At 39.6% G+C, this 26,711-nt stretch overlaps 1 protein-coding gene across 3 annotated transcripts in view; it reads left to right on the forward strand.

The window, feature by feature from the left end:
- The window catches only part of KLHL20 (kelch like family member 20), a 40,381-nt gene that overhangs the window by 9,665 nt on the left and 4,005 nt on the right, over positions 1 to 26,711 (forward strand). For 2 of the 3 annotated variants that reach the window (XM_084783068.1, XM_084783069.1), the window contains exons 3-11: positions 8,164 to 8,737; positions 12,932 to 13,090; positions 14,235 to 14,329; positions 16,700 to 16,815; positions 19,572 to 19,755; positions 20,020 to 20,163; positions 21,163 to 21,296; positions 23,089 to 23,297; positions 24,827 to 24,933. In XM_084783068.1, coding sequence (XP_084639194.1) covers positions 8,164 to 8,737; positions 12,932 to 13,090; positions 14,235 to 14,329; positions 16,700 to 16,815; positions 19,572 to 19,755; positions 20,020 to 20,163; positions 21,163 to 21,296; positions 23,089 to 23,297; positions 24,827 to 24,933 — 1,722 coding nt within the window. Of the gene's footprint in view, positions 1 to 5,636; positions 5,956 to 8,163; positions 8,738 to 12,931; positions 13,091 to 14,234; positions 14,330 to 16,699; positions 16,816 to 19,571; positions 19,756 to 20,019; positions 20,164 to 21,162; positions 21,297 to 23,088; positions 23,298 to 24,826; positions 24,934 to 26,711 lie in introns of those variants that run through there. The other variant, XM_084783067.1, reaches the window with a different exon arrangement.

Raw genomic sequence — 26,711 nt, forward strand, 5'->3', positions numbered from 1 at the left:
GTCCTGGCTTCCTTCAATGATGGGCTACAATGCAGAAGTGTAAGCCAAATAAACCCTTTTCTCCTCAAGTCACTTTGGTCGTGGTGTTTCATCGCTGCAATATAAACCCTTACTTACCAAGGTAATGCAGGTTAGGTAATTTTCCTTGCCTAGTAAGCGGGGAGCCTAGGTTTGACCAGAGTTTGTCTAGCTACAAAGCTGGCATTCTTGAATGAGAACTAGACAAGAACTTTTAGAGGACATGCTTTATTTTGGCAAGAGAAGTTAATTCATTAATAGCTCCTTAATGGACTCTGGATCTGAGTGTTGGAAAAGAGCAGCATGCAGAAAAAAACAGAACCTTTTGCTCTTAAAGAGCTTTTATTTTAATTGCAGGAGAGAGTTAATATATTATGAACCTTGCAGAAACCTTAAGCAAGGTGAATGATTCTGAGTACTAGAAATATGAATTATTTCATAAGATGGCCTGATAAGTTGATGATCTAGTAAATGTGTGAAAGAAATGAGTATGAACTCTACATATTTTCTCAGGAAGAACTTTAGGAAGAAAGAGTAAAAGTCTAAAGCAAAAGAAGACTTAGAAGTGTGTGCCTGGAGAGCAGGGAGCAAGGGGATGTTATGAGATGGATTCAGAAGATTAGCAGGGAGAGGTTCCAGCGAGCTTGCTTAGCTGAACTTTGTTTCCCTCTGTGAAGATTTTACAAAGAATTTTGAGCGCAGGACTGGCTCTGAAGATGCGGTTTGCTTTCCTGAAGCAACTCTTTGATTGTCGTTTAGTGAAGGCAGTATAAATTGGCAAGAGGAGAACTGTCATTCATAAGGTTGTTGTAGTAGTCTAGGTAAGAAAAGGATGGGGATAGCCACAATTCACATGACCGCCAGACTAGAAAGATGTGGGGAAACAGCTGGAGCCTATGTGAAGGTGGCTCAGCAGGGTTTGCTGATGGTTGGGTCTGAGGGTGTGCTGGGAAGGGACTCCAGGAGTTTGGGATTGAGCAGCTGGAAGAATGAAAATGTTCTCTGTTGATATGGTGACGTTTATGGGAGAGGACATTGGTTTTGGTGGTAGTGGGACACTAACATGGATCCAATTCAGTATTACCAGTTGGAAAATAGGAGTTCTTTAGCCCTTTGTGTGTCAGTAATGGGAACTACTAAAATAAATACATATTTTTTAAGTTTTCTTGAATGTTTATGTGGGTAGTATCAGTTCTTAAATTGTCAAGCACAAACAACGTTGCTTACCAGATATTGGAAATTATGAAGTTTGTACTCTAGAATATTGAATTACCTGTGGTCTGAGGCCAACCAAAAATCTAAGATTGAGATGAAAAGTTACATACATAATTTTGAGAAATAAGTTGGTATTGGAGAAAGAACCATGTCCTCTGTTTTCAACACTATGCCTTTGTCTTGTACGTGCAGTTTCTTCTTCCTAGAGTGTCCTCTCCTTCCACAAGACTCTTTGCGACTTTAGTTATAGTAGCACTGTAGCTCTATGAGGAGCAAACTGATAGGGATACTGTGTTTTGTTTTCTTTTCTTTTCAGACAAGACAGTAGACTATCTCCGTATGGTCACAGATATTTGATGTCTGAAAGATACTTAAATGGGGATGACCCAATAATAAGAATGGTTGAGTTACCTATCCACACTTTTAAAAATTAGGTGTGTGTGTGTGTGTGTGTGTGTGTGTGTGTGTGTGTGTGTGTGTGTGTGTACATGAATGAGGTATCCTCAGAGATCAGGGGTATCCATCGCCTGGAGCTGGAGTTACTAGCAGTTGTAAGCTGCTTGGTGTGGGTTCTGGGAACCTTACTCAGGTCCTCTGCTCTTAACTGCTGAGCCATCACTTTGCTCCACATCCCCTTTTAAAGTAGCACAGTACCTTTAAAATACTAAAGAACCGCTTAGTGCATATAGTGGCAGAAAAGAAGTGCAGTGGTCTAATTCACTTAAACTCTGCGAAAGCCAGAGGTGGTGTTCCTATTATACAGCAAAACAAATCCTTGGAGTAATTAAATCCAAACCTCTCTGGATGATGTAAAACAAATACTTCAATATTTTGCCTTTGCAAACTATGCTTTTAAACTTTATTGATATATAATATACAAGCATTACACATATTTAATGTATACGCTTTTGTGAGTTTGGACACTTGAACACACCTATTGTATTAGTTGTTTTCCTTGTTGGTATGACAAAGCAATCTAAGGGAGTATATTTGGCTCGTCTTTGAGGGTACAGTTAATCGTCATGGAAAGAAGATTGGGAAAGCTTGTCACACTGCATTCAGTCAGCAATAGAGCGAAGATGCTGGTGCTCAGCTTGCTTTCTTCTTTTAATTCAGTCCAGGACCCCAGCTCATGGCCTGGCATTGCCCACGCTTGAGGGGATCTGCTCACCTTAGTTAATCTAGATATCTCTCACAGATGGGCCTGAAGGCTTGTCTCCTAGGAGAGTTGAGATTTTAGCCATTACATCTGTGTTACTATCACCACAGCATTATATAGGTCCATCACCTCCAAAAGTTCTTTGTGTAGAACTTGTGGTAGAGCATTTGTCTTATCCCCAGTGCCCCTCCAAAATAAATAATAATAATTTATTAAGCAAAAATGCTTTTGTCTGGCCCACATTTTATCAGGGTTTATTCCTTCCTTCCCCTTTTCCTTTTTTAGTTTGGAGTTTTTTTGTTTGCTTGGTTTGGGTTGTTTGTTTTTGAAATAAGGTCTATTGCACCACTGAGTTGGCCTCAAACCAACCATTTGCTCCCTCAGATCTCTGAGTGCTGGGATCACAGCACGGACTCACCAAGCCCAACTTGTTTGTCCTCTTTCTGCTTACTCGCGCACTTCTACTCTGAATAACTAAGTGCTCCAATTGCTTCTTGATACACCCGTGAACTCTCCTCAGTCCAGAGCTAAAAGCTTTGTGCATTATATACAGCTGGTAGACATAGGTTCTCTTTCTCTGTGGATTCACAATATAATGATTGTGAAATCCAATTTTTTAAATTATAATCATTTGCCAGTTATTTAAACTACTGTTTACCTACCAGGCTTATACAACTCCATTTTTAGGTTATAAGATATAAATTGTGAGCTGGGCATGGTGGTGTATGCCTGTAATCCCAGCACTCAGGGAGGCAGAGGCAGGCGGATCTCTGTGAGTTCAAGGCTGTCTCGGGGGACGGGGGAGAGATAGATAGATAGATAGATAGATAGATAGATAGATAGATATAGTTATATATAGATAGATAAATAGATAGATAGATTGTTTTTCATATATTAACTGAAATAACTTTTTTAAAGATAACAAAACCTTAACTATATTTTAGACACTGAGAGATAATATTGAAATGTCAGGGCTGGCAAGATGGCTTAGCAGGTACTCATTTGACACTCAAGCCTAATGACCTAAGTTTATTCCCCACGTGGAAGGAGAGAACCACCCTCAGAAACTTACCCCTTGATCTCCAAGCACAGATGTTCTGTGTGCACAGATACACTAATAATAAAAAATAAAAAATTAATCTTCTTACACCATTCACTTGCTTTTAACTGGAAAAGCAGAGTTTAAATTCAGTGTTGTTAATGCTAAATTGAAATTCATTCTGTAGGCCTTTCTCCAAATTACTGACGCCATGATGACCGAATCAAAGCAATCTGTATTTAGTACAGTTTCCAGGGCTTTCAAAGAGTTAGGGTGGTACAGAAATCTGTATAACAATATATAATATATATAATAATATAATAAAACCTTTATTTTGAATTGCAAAATAATCCTATAAACTCTTCTCTTCCTATGGCACTCACGAGGATTGGCTCCAGGGGAAAGTGGTTTATCCAGAAGCAGCAGGAAAACTGTTAAGAAAGTATCAGGGTTTTCATTTTTTGAAAGTCACCAAAGTCACCTGATAATCAAAGTGGCTTCTTTATCTGTAGAAGAAAGATATTATTCTAGATGAGCCTATAATATGTTCTATTTCATATGTTGAAATATTTGAACCACTCAACTTGGCTATGGCATTCTGGGTGGGTTTTTGTTGTTTTTGTTTTTTTCAGATCTTAAAGAAAAGTAATTTTTGTAGCCTCTAGAGCTTGTCTGTTCTTTAAACATTTTTTTAAATCTGTATAGGGATTTTGCTTGTATATGCACTGTGTGTGTAGTGTCCTCAGAGGCAGAAGAGCATGTTAGATGCCCTGGAAGGAGTTGCAGCTTGGACCACACATACTTAATATACAGGAAATACCCAGCTTACAGGCTTCAACAGTGGTTATTTATATACAGACACGTCCCTAAGCTCCAGCTGTCACCCCTCCCTAACATAGTTACTTCAAAACCAAAACCAGTAGCAACAAGCTTTAGAATAACTTTTTAAAAGAGGTCTCCTTTCCCCTCCCTTGCACCCACATTCTTGACTAAATAGAATGTATATAAATATTTTCTTGTCTGTTGTTCTATTCTTTTTTAGCTGCTTGTGAGGCACTGTGCATTTTACAACTAAGTCTAAGCCTATATATAGCACTCCTGTTACAGAAAAATCCAGCCCTCCAAACAGCTGATATAGAAGTAAACTTTCAGAAGACTATATATAAAGCACAGAATGTTTGTGGACTTACAGCTTTTCTAGAATCATAGTAAAGCCTAGCTGACTCAAGCTGATCTGACACACATGGTGCTTTTAAATAAGGCTTGTTATATACACAATACTTGAGCCCAAAGTAATCTAACGTTGGTCTAGAAGCTTCTAAGAGTGGGTCAGTTCTTAGCACCTGCATTGAATAGATCATAACCACCTACAACTCCACTTCCAGGGGATCTGATGCTCTGTTATAGATTTCATGAATACCCACACATCCATGTGCATACACATATGCATACATTCAGGCACACACACATACACATAAAATAAGTACTTTTTAAAAAATTGAGTCCTTTTTTTTTCAGGGATGTTGGTATTTTTTTAAAATATTTTTATTTAATTTTAATTTATATGCCTTGGTGTGAGGGTGTCAGATCTTGGAGTTACAGACAGTTGTGAGCTGCCATGTGGGTGCTGGGAATTGAAGCCGGGTCCTTTCAAGGAGCAGGCAAAGCTCTTAACCACCGAGCATCTCTTTAGCTCAGATGTTGGTATTTTTAGAGACAAGATGTCATGTGCCCAGGCTGACCTCACACTCTATGACCTTGAGCTTCTGATCTTCTGGCCTCCGTGTTCCTTGTGAAAGGATTGAGTCCTGCTTATGATACCTAGCTTTTTACATAATTTGATTGGGGGTGGGGAAATGCTGGGGAATTGAACCCAGACCTTTGCACACCCTAGGCAAATTTTTACTATTGGTTTGCAGTCTTTGTATTTGGCTAAAGAATTCCCATATAAAGGTAAATAATTTTCAGCCCAGAGTCACAGAATTTCTTAATTAATATTTTTTTATTTAGAAACATTTTTTAATCCCAGCGCTTGGGAGGCAGAGGCAGGCAGATTTCTGAATTGGAAGCCAGTCTGGTCTACTGAGTAAGTTCTAGGGCAGTCAGGGCTATACAGAGAAGCCCTGTCTCAAAAAAGCAAAACACAAAACAAAACAAAATACCAAAAACATTTTTTTCATACAGTAGTATATTTTACTCAGATTCTTTCCCCTCCCCCAATTCTTTCCAGATCTTCTCTACCGCCCTTTCTACCCAACTTTATGTTCATTTTTCTTTCTTTCTGAGGAAATAAAATGGAAAAAAAGAAACAAAGAAAGAAAGAAAAGAAGGGAAGGAAGGAGGAAAGAAAGAAAGAAAGAAAGAAAGAAAGAAAGAAAGAAAATCAAAACAAACCAATAAGACAGACAAAACAAAAAGCACACAAAAAACCGTGGAGTCTGTTTTGTGTTGGCCAACTACTCCTGGGCGTGGGACCTGCCCTGGTGGCGCCACTGGAGAAAACTGGTTTTCCATTTCCCAGCAGGTATCAATCTCAAATAGCTTCCTGCTTAGCTGTGGGGTTTTCTGTCCACTTCCCCTTCTAGTGTGGGCCTGGTGTGTACCGTCACAGTCTGTGGGTTCATACGTGTTCTGTTGTGTCTGGGGACTCTTGGATACCAGTCTGGCTCTTATAATCTTTCTGCTTCCTCTTCCACATAGATCCCTGAGCCTTGAAGGGAGGAGGCTGAAAAAGACATACCATTTAGGGCCAAGTGCTCCAAAGTCTCTCTCTCTCTAGACATTTTCTACTTGTGGGTCTTCATGGTAATTACCGTCTGCTGAAAAATGAAGTTTCTCTGATGAAGGTTCAGCTATAGTTATAGCAGTGTGTCACTAGGAGTCACCTATTGCTATATTCCTGAAGAAGAAGAAGAAGAAGAAGAAGAAGAAGAAGAAGAAGAAGAAGAAGAAGAAGAAGAAGAAGAGTCTGTTTTCCCCTAGGGCAGTGATCTATCTAGTCCAATATAGTGTTTTAAGGAAGTAAAAAGCAGAGTGGAATAGGATGATAAAATGGGAAGGAGGATGGCGAGCAGGCTAGAGTAGGGATGTGGGGAGGGACAACTAATACTAAAGGCCTTTTGAAAAGCCATATGGAAGCCTAGTAGTGATTTTTAAGCTTTCCTTCTGTTTAGAGATCGCAGAATCCTCTGAGTTATGTTTGGCTCTCAGCAGTTACCCAGCATCAGGACGGCATGTTATTCTTTCTATAACCTGTGCTTCTGGTTTTTGTGATGTTGGGTGTGTATGTGGGCGGGTATGTGCTGATTATTTTAAAGTTCTTTACAACCATTATAATTGACTGTATGTTTGGGGCATATACTTTATTAGATTAAACAAGACTGTCTTTGAGACAAGAGTTGCTATGTAGCCAAGACTATCTTTGATCCACTTAACTCAGTCTCTTAAGTGCTAGGATTAAGGCGTTTCTCGACATGCCTGACCGATAAGACGTCTTAAAATGAATTACATGTCATTTGTAGTAATAACTCATTGCCTGATAGTGAGACTCAAAGAAACTGAGTATTAAATGCAAGTTTAATTTTGGAGGTTGGTGGCTATCTTCTTTTCTTCCTGTCTGTTCATGTACCATGTATTCTGTGCTACAGACTCTGTGCTGAACTATAACTGCAAATATTAAAGTAGCACCCAAGTGGAAAGGAGAACAGACACCAGCTACTTTAGGAAAGTTACAGAAACCAACATTCAAATCAAACCAAGCTTAAGAATTAAAAATTGGAGCCCAGCATTGGTGGCACATGCCTTTAATCCCAGTACTTGGAAGGAAAAGGAGGCAGATCTCTGAGTTCAAGCCCAGCCTAATCTACAAAGTGAGTTCCAGGACAGCCAAGGCTACACAGAGACACCCTGTCTCAAAAAAAACAAACCTTAACCATTCAGATGGTTATAGCTTCATTCCTCTGCTTAGGACCAAAGAAGAAACTTAAGATAACTCAACAAAGGAACAAGTGTTCTCAGCTAACATACTGGTTGGGCCCCAAAATTTAGCCCTTGAGATGATATTGAGTTGATTTGTTTTGTTTTTTGTTTTTGTTTTGTTTTGTTTTTTTGAGATAGGGTTTTTCAGTATATCCTTCGCTGTCTTGGAACTCACTCTATAGACCAGGCTGATCTCAAACTCAGAGACCCACCTGTCTCTGCCTCCTGAGTGCTGGAATTAAAGGTATGTGCCACCACCTCCCGGCTGATGTTGAGTTTTTCATTGCCAATGGTCCTTGGATTGTTTCCCCATATGGACTTCTATCGTTCACTACCACTTTTGCTGTAAAAATAGATCTAAACTTTCTTCAAACAGAACATGATATTGGGAAATAAGCTCTGACACTTTAAAATCATGGGTTTATATAAGAGAGAACTTTCAATGAGAGTGCCCCCATGGAAGAAATTGTGTCCTGATGCCACAAGAGGTAAGAGGGTAGATGAACTCAAAGTCAAGGAAGACTCAGCTCACAGATGGGCTGGGTAGGCACAAGTCAAAACTGGGGCAGCATCTCAACCGCATAAGGTCTTCCTCTAACTGGACGTGGAGCCAGAATTCCTAGTTTTCATCCCCATAAGTCAAAGCACCGTCCAGCACCTCCTAGGTGATACGTTCTCTTACCTCTATAAACACTTTAAAGCAAGAAGAGAAGCGATAATATTTCTCTCTCTCTCCATCCCCTCATTGCTGTAGGTGTACCAGCATTCGACCAGGAGAGACTGGAATGGATGTAACAAGCCGCTGCACCCTTGGAGACCCCAACAAACTGCCAGAAGGGGTTCCCCAGCCTGCTCGCATGCCCTATATCTCAGACAAGCACCCTCGGCAAACCTTGGAAGTGATCAACCTTCTGAGAAAGCACCGGGAGCTATGTGATGTGGTGCTAGTTGTGGGTGCTAAGAAGATTTATGCCCACCGAGTCATTCTGTCGGCCTGCAGCCCCTACTTCCGAGCAATGTTTACAGGAGAGCTGGCAGAAAGCCGGCAGACAGAAGTGGTGATCCGAGACATAGATGAGAGGGCTATGGAGTTGCTGATAGACTTCGCATATACCTCCCAGATAACTGTGGAAGAGGGTAACGTTCAGACCCTCTTGCCTGCTGCTTGCCTCCTCCAGCTGGCAGAAATACAGGAAGCCTGCTGTGAATTCTTAAAGAGACAATTAGACCCTTCTAATTGCCTGGGCATTCGGGCTTTTGCTGACACGCATTCTTGCCGCGAGTTGCTGAGGATTGCGGACAAGTTCACTCAACATAACTTTCAGGAGGTGAGTTGTGGGCTAGGGAGATAGCTCACTGGGTAAAGTGCTTGTCGTGCAGGCACAGGGACCTGAGTTCAGCTCCTGACCACCAATATAGGAACCTGACACATCAGTGGGCATGTGTAACCCCAGCAAACACAGAAGGATCCTGCGGCTTGCTGACTAGTTCCAGGTTTAATGAAAAACCCTGTTTATCTTTAAAAAAAAAAAAGTAAAGAATGATAGAAGAAACCCCACATTGACCTTTGACCTCTACACAAACATGCATGTAGAAAGTGTACCACATACATGTGACTCCAAACACACATACACAAGTTGTACTAAGAGGTTTAAATGTATTTCTAACCTTTTGTTAAAAGAGCAATAGGGGTCCAGTGAGTTCCACTGGTAAACCTCATCTACCCCAGAAACTGTGGTAGAAGAGAATGTTGCCCTCTGATGCCCACACTCATGTCATAGGAAGCACACACACACGATGATGATGATGATGATGATGATATAAAAATAAGTGCCATTTAATTTAATGGAGTCTTAAATTTTATGGGTTTATGTTCTAACTAACACCTGCCTTGTATTCTGGGTCTAGCTCATAATATCAAATGAATAGGTTGCTATAAATTCCAAGCCTGTTGGTGACTTTTAAAGGCCAATTCTATATCTACGAGCAAGTTGTTTCTCCCTAATCATCTTCATGAAGGGCTCATAAGTAAGCTAAGCATAGCTTATTTCAGCATGGGAGGACCTGTGCATCATAGACATGATTTCCTACAGCATTTACCTCCTGATTAGATCGATTATTCAACAGGATAAGTTATATACCAGACTACTTGGTAAATTAATTATAAAAAACAACAACAAGAAAAAAACAAGTTTAGATGGTACCAAAAGAATTTTCATTAAACTTACTATTTTTCACTTACTCAATACACATGAGATGATAACATGAAACATCCCTTTATGATCTTGAAACAAAGAAGTGTTCCTAAGTTACTAATCTAGAAAGGCTAAAAGTTAACATTTATCAATTTTATATAGAATTTTTCTGCAATATTAAGACAAAAGCCAAATACAAAGTGAGGGAAATACTTGCAATTTGTATCCCTATCAAAAGGCTAATGTACTTAATGCATGAAGAGCAGCAGTAGTGCACACCAGTGAGTAGCAGGGAAGTAGGCAGGACACACAGAGAGAAATTCAAATTGCCCTTAAATGTCTGAAAGTCTGCTTGTTTGTTTGAGATGACTGAAAGACAACTACAGCAAAGTACTGTTTTCTCCAGCTTTGTCTTTTGAGCCAGTGTCTTACCTTTTAGCCTAGGCTGGCCTTGAACTGAACATCAGCCTCTTAGAATCTAGGATTATAGACACATGCACCATCTGGTCAAAGTACCATCTTTCAGGTTCATATATCCTTAAATGTAATCATATACCCTCTTGGCGAAGCTGTGGAGACATAGGTGCGTTGCTGGTGTGCATATGCACTGGCACAACCCTTTTGAAAGGAAATTCAGCAGTATCTATCAGAGTTGTTCTTCTTCTTTTTTTACTTCTGGCCTTGAACTCACAGAGATCCACCCAAGAGCTGGGATTAAAGAGGTACACTACCACCTGCCTTCAAAATTACTCTTTACAAGTTTTCAACCTAATAGAAAAAGGATTCCCCTATGCAACTTTACCATTTTCAAGCTAGATACAAATTTCCTTTCAACAATTTAAAAAGTAGCAGTGTGCCCGGGCATGGTGGCACACGCCTTTAATCCCAACACTCGGGAGGCAGAGGCAGGTGGATTGATGTGAGTTTGAAGCCAGCCTGGTCTACAAAGCAAGTCTAGGATAGTCAAGGCTACACAGAGAAACCCTATCTCAAAAAACCAAAAATAAATAAATAAATATTTTAAAAAGTAGCAGTGGAAAAACTTGAACAATAGATAGAATATTTCAAATCTTAAGGATAGAATCACATTGTAGCCTGTCTACACCCCAGGAACATAGAAAGCTCTCAGTAGTGTAGAATAATTGATAATAAAATACTCATTTTATTTATTTTGTTTTTGTTTTTCAAGGCAGGATCTCTCTGTATATCCTTAGCTGTTCTGGACTTACTTTGTGCACTAGGCTGGCCTCGAACTCACAGAGATCCACTTGCCTCTGCCTCCCTGAGTGCTGGGATTACAGGTGTGCACCACCACATTCGGCCATGTACATTCTTATTAACCATGCAGATTAATAAGAGGTCTTTCCTACCCTCATTTTTTCCCAGCATTTAATTTTGCTTGTTTTCTTCGTTACCACCATTCTGACTACAGCAAAAGAGAATCTCCGTGTAGACTTTGTAACGCTGGGGTTAGAACCCAGGGCCTGGCACATGCTAAGCAAGACCTTTACCACTGGCCTACATTCCCCAGCCTGCTAACATTTGGCTTTTTACCCATATATTAAGGGGGGGGGGAGTTATCTTCTGATGAAATTTTAAAAGAATGTTAAAGTGGGGCAGTGGTGGCAAATCTTTGTGAGTTCAAGGCCAGCCTGGTCTGTAGAGCAAGTTCCAGGATAGCGAGAGCTGTTACAGAGAGAAACCTGTCTCAAAAACAAACAAACAAATAAATAAACAAGTGAATAAATAGTAAGCCTTTCTTTTTCTTTTTACACATTTTTATTGAAAAATAAAATAACTCATATTACATCTCATTTGCTATCCCATCCCATGCATCCTCCCATTCCTCCCTCCCTCCCACTTTCACCCTATTCTCCTCCCCTATGACTGTGACTGAGGGGACCTCCTCCCCCTGAATATGATGCTAGGGTATCAAGTCTCTTCTTGGTAGTCTGCTATCCTTCCTCCAAGTGCCATCAGGCCTCCCCATCCAGGGGACACATTAAGCCTTTCTTAAAGATGCACAATACCAAACTTAAACTTAGATGAAGAAACTAGGAAACAGACAGTCGAACACAGCCACAACTGAGGTTCTGTAGGCCATCAAGGCCACAACTCCTATTAGAACTAGGCCCAAATGCTACTTCCGGTCATTGTAGAACCCACAGCACCGAAACTGCAGTTGCCAAGTAAAGTACAGTGCTCCCAGTTACATTCCACAGCGCATTATTTGTCCTGCAGCTAGGTCCTGGTTTAGGGCAGGCAATCTGGCAACTGAGACACAGAAAGTGAAATGTTCATTACTAGTTATCTGGCTAATTAGTTACTTGGCTGAAGTGTGAAAGTTTACTATTGACTATACTGGACCATAGAAAGTCAGACTATTTAAATCTTGGTGCTACAAGAAGGTAATAAATAACTGTAGCCACTAACTACTTTTGTGGTTTGTGTTTTCTCTAATGTTTTTGAATAAAACATTCTTAATCAAATATTTAAAATATCATTACGCCCTATCATATCCTGCTAAATATTCTCATTTTTTGATGAACAAGAAAACGGCCCTGTCCCAAAAGCAATGCATTATGCTCATTAAAGGCAACACCACTGAGTCTGAACTTGTAACCTATTCTGTGAGAGCTGTCCGACATCACATGCAATGTAATAGAGAGCACCATTAGGATAGCAATAGGTGCTTACCTTCCTTGTGTTTCACCCTGCCCGTACGTACATCGTGACAAATAGACTTACAAGGTCTTACATTTCATGGCTGGCCTGTACAAGGTAGTATCCTAATTGCCATGTCATCTCCATCCTGACAAGTCTCCAGATTTGGGTAAAAGTAAGCATGGTGTGTTTGTAATTTCTCACTAGAATATTATCATAGTGATTTGGCCTCAGAAGTTCCCCTCAGTCAAATTCTCCCTTCATTTTATTCATGCTTGCAGAACTGATGTCTCTTCATTCTTTCTGGAAGCTGAATTTAACAGCTAGCCTTCCTCTGGAAGCTTTTCCAGGCACTTTAGATGTCTTGTCATTCTGAAGTTCTGATTTAGTATTGTAATTCAGCTTATTTTGACTATAATTTTGTTAATTCTTAAAGGGAAAACCTCATTTAAGCTAAATAACAATTAGCTTTGGTAGCTTTTTGTGTCTTTTCTATTCTCCTTGGTTCTCTTTTGAAACTATTCTTTTCCTCCTTGTTTTAAATACCAACTCCATTGTGGAATGTAATTTTGCCCTGTGACTGAAAAACAAACAAACATACATATAGAGACCAAAAAATGTGCTTATAGGTTTTTCTCCTTTTTCTTACCTAACCCTGAGCAGGTAATGGAGAGTGAAGAATTCATGTTACTTCCAGCTAACCAACTCATTGATATAATATCTAGTGATGAGCTCAATGTGCGGAGTGAAGAGCAAGTGTTCACTGCCGTGATGGCCTGGGTCAAATACAGCATCCAGGAAAGACGCCCTCAGCTACCCCAGGTGAGAGTCGGAGCACTTCTCCAGGAAGCTGCTTTATACTGTGAGAAAAAGTATGTACTTGTCTTACGGAAACCGAACAGCTGTTACTTTCCTTATAAGCCTTTAGAGACACAAGCTGCTTACTGCTGTGAACTTACTGCTCCTTTGCCTCCTGCCTGTTTTGGGCTCATTTTATGTTTCTGTTCCGCGATTCAGAAATTATAGAAAATAACAAAAGAAAGCAAGACTGCATCTGGTTCCATAGCTTGGAAGTCCTCCCACACTCAAAGAGTAAGAGCATGGATTGGGGCTGAGTAGTCACTAGGTAGAGTCATTCTTATGACTATGAAATAGTCTCCTCCTTATCCAGAGGAGATGTATTCCAAGATATTTAGCAGGTACCTAAAACCTTCACACGCCATATATACTATATATATACTATACCATATATACCATATATACCATATATACTATATATATACTATATATATACTATACCATATATATATATTCTGTGATAAAGTTTTATTTAGAAACTAGGTACAATAAAGATTAACAGTAACTCAGAGATCCGCTTGCCCCTATCTCCTTAGTGCGGGGATTAAAGAAGTGCACCACCACTGCCTTGTAAAAAGTATAGTTTTTAGATTATTTTATTGTTTTCTATGTAGGGGTGTTTTACCTGTGTGTATGTATATATATTATATGCATGCCTGGTCCCACAAAGGTCAGAACAGGGCTTTGGATTCCCTGGGATTGGAGTTACAGACAGTTGTGAGCTGTCATACGGATGCTGAGAGTTATGACCATGTAGGTCCTCTGCAAGACCAACAACGGCTTTTAACCCTGAGCCATCTCTCCAGCCCCAGAAACAGTATTCTTTAGTAATCTAATGGGATATAATGGCTGATGAACTTGACTCTAGCAATAGAGAAGCTCATAACATTGTTGAAAGTGAAAAGTGGCATTTTAAAGTGATACTAGCATGCTTTTATTTTGTAACTAGTCTGCTTTACTGAATTGATGGTTAGAATAAATTCTAGATTTACTCTTCACTTATTATGTCCAGTTTGAGCACCTGGCTGTCCGTCGGTAAGCACAGTCACCACTCTCCTAACAAACTGCAGTGGGTGTGCATGCCTTAACTGTGCTTCTTATCTCATAGGTGCTGCAGCATGTTCGCCTGCCTTTGCTTAGTCCCAAGTTCCTGGTGGGCACCGTAGGCTCTGACCCTCTCATTAAAAGTGATGAAGAATGCAGGTATGAGTGGGTGAGAAAAATAAACAATTAAGCATTTCTGATATTTGTTCCCGTCCTTACTGGTATTGCTTCTAAAATTTCTCATGCCAAAATCAGGGCAGTATTTAAGAAGTGTTTCTTCTGGACTAGGGTCAAGAGGAGAAAGAAGAGAGGGCTGAATTTCCAGTATTGTGTTCCATTAGGAGTTTTTGTTGTTTTGGTTTGTAATGTGTGGTATTTATTGGAGTAGAAGTAGCAATAAAGAAGTAGATTTCTAAGTTTGACTTTGAAGAGTCAATTCTCTACTATTGCATTTCCTTGAAATAAATTAAACAGTGCAGTGAGTCTGTCCACAAGTACTTTCTCATGATTACATCACATCTCACTGAGGAATGGCACAGCCTTACTTGGAAGATTATAGGCAGAGGTAAAGTCCTGCTCTTCCCATGGTAGCTAGAAAGATCACCCATAGAGCTAAATGATATCTTTTCCAAATAGTATTAAGAAAGAAGACCTCACTGATTTACTAGGCTGCTCTTTAACATATGTATGCTTTATTTAATAAATTGATCCCTCAGCTTGGTAGATTATTAATATTTTTATTTTCAAATCTGAAGCATTTTGGCATTTTAATGACCCTCCCCTCCAAGTAGTATATTCCAAACACACTATAAGTAAACTATATGAGTAAAAGAACTAGCCAGTACTCAGAACTATTCAGATCACACTGTTGTTTCTGCCTCCCCTTAGCAATAAAGAAATTTGGAATTATCCCAGATTCTAGTACATAGGTAGGCCATAGAAATCCATTGCATTTTCTTCTGTGATCTCAAGCTTGCTGTTCATTGCAAATGTAACATTTGAGGTTAGATATTTGTCTTTTAAATTTGAAAAGGTGCATGTTTGGGGTGGGAGGTGCTGGTGTTCACGGCTCAGTGGGTAAAGCAGCTTGCCATCATGCCTAGCAACTTGTGTTCAATCCCCATGGTAGAAGAAGAGAACTGACTTCTGCACATGCATGCTGTGATACTCATATCCCATATACATTAAAAATGTTTTACAAATTGCAACTTTTAAATTTATAATAAATCACTAGCAGTCAGCTTCCTAAATATTGCAATCTGGAATATGGAAATAATAAGGGCTGCCCCTCCTCTAATAAAACATAAACCAGATTATATTGATTCTAATATGAGAAGTACTTATGAAGTTACTTTAGTACCCCATCCTCAGTATTGGGCAAAGGACATACTTTGTGCTATAGTTCCTTTATCTGTAGATGGAGATAAAATCAGTGTCTACTCCTCATGGCTATTAGTTACATGAGTGCATATACTGAGAGCTTAAAACAGAAGCTAGAAGGTGGCCATATTGTTGCTGTTAATTTGTGTTGGATGTTAAGTGTTATCTGTGCTGTGTGTTAGTTTGTCTTTGTTGATGTTGTTGTTGTTGTTGTTTAGACAGGGTTTTCCTGTGTAGCCTTGGCTGTCCTGGATTCACTTTGTAGACCAGGCTGGCCTCAAATTCACAGAGATCTGCCTGCCTCTGCCCTCTTTGTACTGGGATTACAGGCATGCACCACCATGCTCGGCTTGACTTTTGTTTTTTAATTTTTATTTTGTTTTCTATTCATTTGTTAGTAGGATAAATAAATTAAGAGGAGAAAATATATTTTTGGGTTTGCTAGTGCTGATCATGTGTGAATAAATTACTCAGTGTAATATATATAGTGAAAAATTAAAACACAGAGTAGTTGAGGGCACATTTGGAGTTGATTGTAATAGAGTAATAGAATTTACATTAATCACTGAATCACCTAAAAGATGCACATACAGAAATCTGTACTATGCACAGTCTGTAGGCTGTTCTCCTAAAGGAATATTGGGAAATTTTTGCTCATGTCAGTGGACTAACCATTCTTTGATACTAGGTAGTACCTAAGTGTTAGTGGCCTAAAGTATTATTTGGCCCAGCTTTACTACTGTGCGTAAATTAGCAGAGAGCTACTGTCCTTGCTGATGTGGTCCTTTGCCACTGTCTTGTAGAACCTAATAAAACTCATTAGAAAACAGAGACTATGCAAGCTGGCAATTGAGTTAGATTTGGGAGGTGGGGATAGGGAAAAATGTCTGCTCTAAGACTGTTGAGCTTTAAAAGGTTACAATTTTCACTCAGGTATGAAGTAGAAATACCAATCAACTCAGAATTCATAGTGTGACTTGCATCATGGCTTTCATGTTTGTGTCATTTTTTGTATTGACTGGGATCAAAGATTTGATTTGAATTGTGCTTGTTTCCTTTTACCAACATTTATTTTCTTACCCCATATAGGGACTTAACTTGCAATGTTATTTAGCCATTTGGAATAACTGCAGAACTTTCTTTCTACAGAGACTTGGTAGATGAGGCTAAAAACTACCTCCTATTGCCTCAAGAACGACCACTAATGCAGGGACCAAGGACAAGACCCCGGAAACCTATTCGATGTGGAGAAGTGCTCTTTGCAGGTTTCAACCTTTTTATTTGTTTTATTTAGGTCTTTTGGTTTGTTCCTTTGTTTGTTTGTTTTTGAGATAAAAATCTCACTGTATAGCCCAACTTGTCCTGGAACTTTCTATATAGTGTAGATTGGCTTCAAACTTACAATCTTTCCACTTCAGCCTCTGAGAGCTAGAATTGTAGGTATGATATACCACATGCCCAGTACAGGCTTGACCTTTATTTAATGTACTGTGATTAATCCAAATATCTTATGTTTGAGTAATCACTTGATAGTTGTGATACCTACTATTGTAAGAGTCACATAGTGGGTCAACAGTGCTATTCTTCAAATGAGGACTCTGAAAACCTATCTAAAAATATCATACAATGTGTGTTTGTTACATGCATTAATCTCTATACCAAAGTGCAGGTCACTTCATAATTACATGGAGTTGCCAAAAACATTCTCTTACATTAAAGACTCTTCCTGGCTTTTGAAGTTGATTGAGCTCAAGACAACCTGATGCATCACTTTACTGTTATGTTTGCTCTTAAGTGTTTGAAGCCTTCACCTTTGAGGGCAACTGCAGTTGCACCCATGTATACCAGTCACTTTACATGCTACTGTAATAAAATATCTCACCAGAGGAAATTTACAGGAAGAAAGTCTGACTTTGGCTTACAATCAAAGAGTATGTCCATTGTGTTGGAGAAGGCATGATGGCAAGAGTGGCCCTCAGCTGTGGCAGCACTGGCTCTCCAATCAGGAGGTAGAGTGGATATTGACACTCAACTCACTTTGTCTACTCTTTTATTTTTATTCAGCTCCAGACCCTAATCCATGGAGTGATACCATCTCCTTAGCTGGTGGTACCCCACTCTGTAGCTGAACTCTTTGGGCACACCCTCATGGAGATATGTCTTCTAGGTGATTCTAAGCATTGGCATCCCTAATCTGAAAATCTGAAGTCAGCAGTCTTCAAAATCATGTCAGTTCTCCAAAAGTTTTGCAATTTGGAACATTTCAAATTTCATATATTCAGATTAAGGATGTTTATTCCTACTGATATATTCATTTCTTGATTTTACTGTTCTGTTTCGTTAGGTTAATAATGCCTGCATAGTTTGTTTAGCCTTCTTTATCATAACACATTTTGGGCAAATCTGGCTGACATAATTATAAAGTAAATATCACATATATACAAAGGTGTGTGAACCCTTTTCTGAATATTTTCCTTTAGGTTCGGAAATTGTTACTTAACAGAAATTAAGAGTTTCGCTGGGCATGGTGGCCTATGCTTTTAACCCAGCACTCGGGAGGCAGAGGCAGGTGGGTCTCTGTGAGTTCGAGGCCAGCCTGGTCTACAAAGCGAGTCCAGGTCAGCCAAGGCTACACAGAGAAACCCTGTCTCGAAAAAAACAAAAAACAAAAAAAATTTTAAGAGCTTCCAGGTTTGGTATTTCATTTTAATAAGTAAAATTTGGTCCCCCATAGCAAATGGCTTTCTAGAAATCTGTCTTTTCATCGTTCTGTAGGCTGAAGTCCAAAATCAAGGTGCCAGCAGAGTCGGCTGCTGCTGAGCCTCCTCTCACCCTCACACAGAATGCCTTTCTCTGTCCTCTGCCTCACATGGCCTTTTCTCTGTGTGCAGAGATGGGACGAGAGAACTCTCTGGTGTTTTCCTCTCCTAAGAGCAGACTCACTGGTTCTACTGTAATGGTCCAGCTTCATGACTTCATTTTAGTTTTAATTACCTCCTTAAAGGCAGTCTCTAGACAGTCACTTTGGCTTCCATATATGACCCACTGTTAAGGCTCTAACATCCAATTGTGTCTGTCACCAGGTGTTGCTGTAGAAATCGTAGTGCACACACAGTCACCATGAGGCTCTGGAGCTAACAAATCATGTCTCAGGTTTCTCTAAGTCAGCAGGCAAGACTTATATTTTATTCCTGAAGGAATTTTTTTCCTTTTGATATTGAGGAGTACCATTTATGAGGTAGCATTTATTTAAGGTGAAACCATACAGTCCAATATAAGGCTGGTTTTAATGGCTCTCCACTACACAGGTGTGCCAGAGATTTAATGATTGGGCCATTTGATTGATCTCAAAGATCATGAACCCTCACATTTCCAGCCTAGAGCCATTTTAAAGTTTAAGATGTTTTCTCTGATACTGTCCATACCCATTTACAGAGTCCACATTAAGAAAATTACTGTACACAGACTTGCTGTAGTTTAGTACCAAGTGACTCTTCTGATTTAAGTGAAACAATAATTTGAAATAAAGAAAGTGAATGTTTAGGTTTGTCTAGAAGATGGTTAATAGTGTTCTGCTTTTAGTGTGGTTCAGGAATCATTTAACACTTAATAGTTCCAAAGGGTTTTGAGCTTAAAGTAACCTTGTATTTTTTTAAGCTTCAGAATCACTCTTGTTTTTATGTTGAAATGGGGGTGGTTTGAAAGAAAAACAAATTTAGCAGTAGAAAAGGATAATGAATCTTCGCTTGCCAGTTAATCTAAATCTTACTCACTGTTAGTCTACCCAGGCTGCCATAACAGATTACTGTAGACTAGATATTTCAGACAAAGGAAATGCATTTTCTCACACTGGAATCCAAGATCAAGGTAACAGGCTAGTGATGGTTGGTGACTTTTGGTGGCTGTAACTTGTCCTTGACCTGCTTCTTCGTGCACTTGGTTAGTCAGAGCATTGGGTCACAGTGAGGTTAGCAATCTGTCTAGGACAGGTAGTCTCTTAATCATTTCTGTTGCTTCCTAGTTGGTGGTTGGTGTAGTGGAGATGCCATTTCCAGTGTTGAACGGTATGATCCACAGACCAATGAGTGGCGAATGGTAGCATCAATGAGTAAAAGGCGATGTGGAGTTGGAGTCAGTGTTCTTGACGACCTGTTATATGCAGTAGGTGGCCATGATGGATCCTCATATCTCAATAGTGTTGAAAGGTAAGGTTAATGTGAAAAAAATCCCTATTGTCCCTATGATTTTGTTTGAGGTATTAATTAAGACACAGATGTGGCAGGCTGGAGAGATGGCTCAGAGGGCAATCCCCAGCATTGCTTATTTCTGTTTTCATATGCTTTGATTGTTAATCAGCCTATGTTTGAGGAGAACAGCCCTTAAATAGAAATATATGCTGTGTGTGCTAAATATAATAAGCACAGCCAAGCTCTACCATGTAATACAAACTTGCAATGTGTTCTTTGCAGATATGACCCCAAAACAAACCAATGGAGCAGTGATGTGGCCCCTACAAGTACCTGCAGGACAAGCGTTGGTGTTGCAGTCCTTGGAGGTTTTCTCTATGCTGTGGGTGGACAGGATGGTGTCTCTTGCCTCAATATTGTTGAGAGGTGATTTCTTTTCTGTTTCTTTGCTTTCTTTCTTTCTTTCTTTCTTTCTTTCTTTCTTTCTTTCTTTCTTATTTCTCTAAGACAGGATTTCTCTGTATATATCTGGATGCCCTGGAACTTATTATGTAGACTGGGCTAGTTTTGAACTCAGAGATCCACCTGCCTCTACCTCCCAAGTGCTGAGATTAAAGGCATGTACCACTACCGCCCAGCTAAGGTGATTTTTTTTTTAACCTAAGTAATTTTCTATTTTTTTAAATGGACATACAGAGTTCTTTTTGCATTTTTTTGTAACCCTAAATGGCCTAGGTCTTATGAGAGAAAGGAGGAGGTCAGAGGATGACTTTGTGGAATTGGTTCTTTTCTTCTACTATTTTATGCCCCTCATCCGTCTATCCTTTAATTGATTAAGATATATTTGTGGTAAACATGATGTGTTTAAATATTTAAACCATGTAGAATGGCTAAGACAAACTAATTAACTGATACATTTATTACCTTACATACTTGATGGGTTTGGATGAAAACAGTTAAAAAAACTCATTCTTTGGCCAGCAGCTCTCTGATTCTGCCAACCACTCACCCAGCCCACTGAGAGTGAAATCCATTCTACTCTTTGTTTCTATAAATTAGACTGATTTTAGGTTTCATTTTCAAGATCATCTGGTATATGGTATTTTCTTCATGTGTCTGATTTATTTCACTTGACAAAATGTCCCCTCCACCCCCACCCAGCCATCTTATTGTCACAAATGACAACATTTCTGGCTTTTTAGGATGCTGAGTAGTTTTTTGTTTTATTTTGTTTGGTTTGGTTTGGTTTGTGGGTTTTTTTGTTGTTGTTGTTGGTTTTTTTTGTGTGTGTTTGTGTGTGTGTGTGTGTCTGTACACGTGTACTTTTTTTTTAAGCTGTGGCAAATCTGTGTTCATTGTATCTCTTGTGATTTCAGACCTCTGGAAACTACTTGGGCTAATGGGAATCTGTCTCCCTCCCTGCAGGTATGACCCAAAGGAAAACAAGTGGACTCGGGTGGCCTCTATGAGCACTAGAAGACTAGGAGTTGCTGTGGCTGTGTTGGGAGGGTTCTTATATGCTGTAGGTGGCTCTGATGGAACATCCCCACTCAATACAGGTTAGTCAGTAAGGCAGTCTGAGTCTCAAAAGTAGCACCTTTTCCTGGAGAGAATCCCTCTATACTAAGTATAAAAAGCCCAGGTTATTCTGTAATTTTTCAGTATAACATCTTTATAAATTCTCGGAGAATTTCGTGCAATATATATTTTATTATTGTTTACCCTCCCACTCCTCCCAGATCCACCCCCACCTCCCCATCTGCTCCCAACTTCATTTTTTTTGTGTGGGGGAGGGTCAAGATACGGTTTCACTGTGTAGCCTTGGCTGTCCTCCTGGAATGGCTTTGTAGACCAGGCTGGCCTCAGACTCACAGAGATCTGCCTGCCTCTGCTTCTCAAGTGCTGGGATTAAAGACATATGCCAGCCTCTTTTTCTTTTTTTTAATAACCCACTGAGTCTAATTTGTGCTGCTCATATATTCATGAATGTATTCTATATTTTTTAAGAAAATGTCTTATTTTTCTCTCTAGGAAACTACAACTCATAACTTCTAATATGTTCTCCAAACTTGTCTTTCTCTGCATACTTATAAGCTGCTAGAAACTTCTAGTGATTAAGAAAAAATGTCTGGGGCTGCAGAGATTACTTAGCAGTTGAGAGCACTTATTCTAACTGGGCATGGCAGTGCACGCCTTTAATTCCAGACCTAGGGAGACAGAGGCAGGCGGATCGCTGTGAGTTCAAGGCCAGCCTGGTCTACAAAGAGAGTTCCAGGACAGCCAGGGCTACACGGAGAAACCCTGTCTTGAAAATAAAAGGACACATGGCTTCTGTTCCCAGCACCCACATGGTAGAGCACAACCCTCTGTAGCTCCTGTTTCAGAACTATTGAGGACACCAGGCATGCATATGGTGCACATACATGCATGAATGCAAAACACTAAGACATATAATAAATAAAGATGTGGGCCATAATTTTTTTAAAAATCTACTTTCTAAATAGAATGATTTTCCTTCCTCCCATAATCACCACCTCCCCTTAATAAAAAAGAATTCGTTTAATATAAGAATAAATAAAGCCTTAGAACCACAAGTTTCTCTGCCTTTTGTAGCTAGACCAGTGGTTCACAACCTTCCTAATGCTGTGACCCTTTAATACAGGGCTCATGTTGTGGTGACTCCCAGCCATAAAATTATTTTGTTGCTACTTCTTAACTTTAAATTTGCTACTGTAATGAATCATAATGTAAATATCTGATATGTAACTCCAAAGGGGTTGTGACTCACAGCATGAGAATTGCTGGTCTAGACATAATAGGTATTTTCATGTAAGGATATTCTCAGTGGCACCTATGAAATTCATGGTCATGTACCTTCAGCGGCTCAAAAGACACTCGGCAAACTAGGCACAGGAGAGCCTGCCTACAGCCCAGCACTTGGAAGACAGGAGCAGGAGGATCATGAGTTTGAGGCTGGGCTACATGGTGAGTTCTAGGCCAGCACCACAAAGCAAAACCCCATGTAAAATAGCAAAACATGAACAAATAAGTAATTAAATAAACAATATGAAGATTATAGGAGTACATAAGCTGTCTAATTATAACAATAAATTTTTACTACTCAACTTTTTATGAATCACAATCTAGTTCCATCCCATTGGAAGATAGAGTGCATATGATTAGTTACATAGCCAAAACTAGAACTTACCACATGCCCTTTCCTCAGAAGATGACTGCAAGAAACTGCTTCCTGATCAGATTATTTACTGAAAATAAATGTCATCGCAGTTTTAGTGGCTATGAAGAAGACTCAGGTAAGTGGTTACTTACTGGTCTTTGTTTTCACTGCAGTGGAGCGCTACAATCCTCAGGAAAACAGATGGCACACCATAGCCCCTATGGGCACCCGAAGGAAACACCTAGGTTGTGCAGTGTACCAGGACATGATCTATGCTGTGGGAGGGAGAGACGATACTACAGAGCTTAGCAGTGCTGAAAGATACAACCCCAGAACTAACCAGTGGTCTCCCGTGGTGGCCATGACATCCCGCAGGAGTGGAGTAAGTGCCAGCTACTGAGAGCTCTGAGCTTTGGAAACACGCACTGCGAGGGGGCTGTGCAGAGGAATTCTCTGAACTATAAGCTATACTAGGGCACTGAGGAGGTGACGTGCTGATGTCCACGTGCTTTATTTTCCATTTCAATTGTCTCAACTGTCAAGATGCTTTGCAGCAAAACAGGAAAAAAGAAAAGAGGAAAAAAAAAGCTTGTATTGCTTTTAACTCTAGTAGCTATATATTTTCTCAGCATTCGTATAGTTAATTGTGTGGCTTATTATTGTTATTTGTCTTCTACCAGCTACTTCTCTGGAAGGTGTCTTCCCTATATGAGCTATTCCCCTATGTAACGACTGTGGATTAGCACTAACTATTCTTACCTGATATTTCTAGCTATTTTTTCCAAGTAGACTTTGCATACTAATATGAATATTTAGGCAAAGCATATGTGGCCTTCTACGAGTCCTCAAAAGCTGCTTTGGGTCTGCCCCATTTATAACCTAGGCCAGATCTGGTTGACCTGTTGTCTCGTTCTCAGCCATGAATGAATGACTTGCCACTAAGATATGTCCAAGATGGAATATAAAATTCATCCTTCTGGGAGTGTTTGTCTCAGTGAACTCATTACCACTGATCATGGCAGAAGTCCATCAATATAGGACACATGCTCAACAGGAAAGAGAAGCAAACAGCACAGAAAGGCTCCAGAATCTGAGGGAGGAGCAAGTTCTGATTTACATAGTCAAGGGGTCTCACCGAGGGAAGCATCCCATATCCATGGCTATTTATTACTGGAAGCTAACAGACTTTCAGTTACATTCCTATTATTCTCACTGTTTCATACTGATCATGTTTTCACTCATTTAGAAAGCAGAAATGTCTATGTGATTGTCCTCCTGCAGCTCAGTCTGGTGAAGGAAACTGAACCGTTTACAGAAATGCAGAAGGATGTGCTGTGGTAGGGAGCACAGGGAAGGATGCACTGAGTTCACACGAGCCAGGAAACCCTGCATACTAGTTCAGAGACTAATGGCTGACCCAGTGTTACCGGAACATAGAGTACAGCCAGAGGGGGAAATGGAGCTGAGACCCAACATCCTGGCCTATAACAGATTCCTGAAAGACCTGAGTAGCATTACAGACCTTAAACCTACCTTAGGCAGGACAGAGACTTAGAAGTTTCTGAACAGGAGTGACATGTTTATGTTTATATTTTCAATATTTCAGTAGCAATTTAGAAAGTGGATTAGAGAGAACAAACCAGAAGTGAGAGCAGTCTGGAGGTTCTTGTTCTTACCTAGTGAATGCTTTTCTAAATTTTACAAACACATGGTCTGACTCTTGTGTACATTTATTAATAAAATACATAATTTAATGCTTCCCATAATTTCATATAAAACTGCTACTTTTTCCTCCCTGAATTCATGTAAACTAGAATATGAATTCATAGATTTGAGTGGATGTCTAGAGACAGTCTAAAGTTTCCCAGTGGTTGTCTCAGTTCTGCAGCAGCCACTGCTTTGCTCTTCCAGGTTGGCCTGGCAGTGGTCAATGGACAGCTCATGGCAGTAGGAGGTTTTGATGGGACAACGTACTTGAAGACCATTGAAGTTTTTGATCCAGATGCCAATACGTGGAGGTAACCTTTAGACTGTTGCAAGTCTTTTCATTACTCACTTGAAACCATGAGATTGAGAAAGATCATGCCCACCAAAACTGGGATGGCCAGTGCCCAAAGTCCTCGTGTGATTTCCTCAAGTGTGCTAAGGTTACCCAGATATGATGAAACATTTGACTTGGTTCTTCTAAAGAGTATGATAGCAAATTCCAAAATTCTTCTACTAACCATCTCATGTTATATAAATAGAGGTAAGAAAAACAATGAAAAATATCCTTTCTATTCTGATCACATCCTGCTGAGGAAACTTAAAGTACCAAGAAAATAAAAGGTGTGCATAAATAAGCTAGTGACATTATTAGACTCAGGGCCTGCCTTTCAGTTCTCAGACTCTCTTTATAGGTTCTTGTTTTTGTTTGCTTGTTTTTGTTTTGTTTTGTTTTGTTTTGTTTGAGAAGTCTTGTTTCTAGGGAGTAAAAATGTAGTCACTTTCAAAACAAAACAAAACAATATTTTAAAACCTATTTAATGGTTCCCATTATTTCATATATAACTAGCTTTTAAAAGTGTATTGATATAGATTCTTCTGTTTTGAAATCCAGCCAATTTTAATGTATACTTTTAGATAGGAAGCTACATCCTATTTTTGAGAGGTTAACTATGTTAACCTGTATTTTATAAATTTAATTTTATTTAGCTTTTAAATCTTCATGGCCAGGATTGGGCACAGTGGTAGAGTACATTCCTAGCTGGATGAGAGCCTGGGCTTAACCTCTAGCACTTTCTCTATCCCAAAATCCAGGGTGTCAGATGCTAGGCAAGCACACCCTCCAATTCCTCTTAGAGACTGAAGTTACTTTCTTGGGATTCTGTGTGTGGCTGAGTAGTCACAGTACTAAAGTCAGAATAATAACAACATAGTGAGTTTTTGCTCCAACATTATATTTTTCATGACCGTGTGTATCAGATTTACTGAGTGTTCTGGTCTTGGAGGAAACAAAAGTGAAGAAGACAAATTCCTTGCAGTCCTGGTGTGAGCATTATAATGTCGTACTAGGTGGAAGTGCTGCGTGATTAGCAAGCAGGGGAGCTGCGGGATGACTGTAGCAAGCAGGGAAGCATGGCTGTAAAGGGTGGCCAGAGAAGCCTCCCTGAAATGGTAAAGGGCAGAGAGGAAAGAACAGGTTTGCACAAAGAAATGCCTCCCACTTGTGGGATATTTTCTTCTTTATATAGTTTTCTCTTTTTTTGGTAGGAATTCAGAATAAGCATAATTTAAGAAATAGCTTTATCTTTTCCTGTCTCATATACTTTATTTATGGACTTTTATCAGTGGCCATCACTAAAGTTAGTAATGTGTGATGAATAATATTCATGAAAGTATTAAAAATAATCTAGATTATATGATGTAATCTCCTTCTCTTCTTCCTTCTTTTTCTTCTTTTCCTTCTCTTCTTCCTTCTCTTCTTCCTTCTTTTTCTTCTTCCTTCTTCCTCTTCCTTCTTCTTCCTTCTTCTTCTTCTCCTTCTTCTTCCTTCCTACTTTTTCTTCTTCTTTCTTCTTCCTTCTTCTTCTTGAAACTGGGTCTCTCTATAGTCCTGGCTGTCCTAGAACTCACTATGTAGACCAGACTGGCCTTGAGCTCAGAAATCCACCTGCCTCTGCCTCCTGAGTGCTGGGATTAAAGGTGTGTATTATTATGCCTGGCCCAAACTTTTTAATTTTATTTTTGTTTGAGGCTTTTTGAAGCAGGGTCTCATTATGCCCAAGCTGATGTGGAATTTACTCTGCAGCCCAAC

The sequence above is a fragment of the Acomys minous genome (genome assembly GCF_964271855.1).
Source record: "Acomys minous genome assembly, chromosome: 1".
NCBI lineage: Eukaryota > Metazoa > Chordata > Mammalia > Rodentia > Muridae > Acomys > Acomys minous.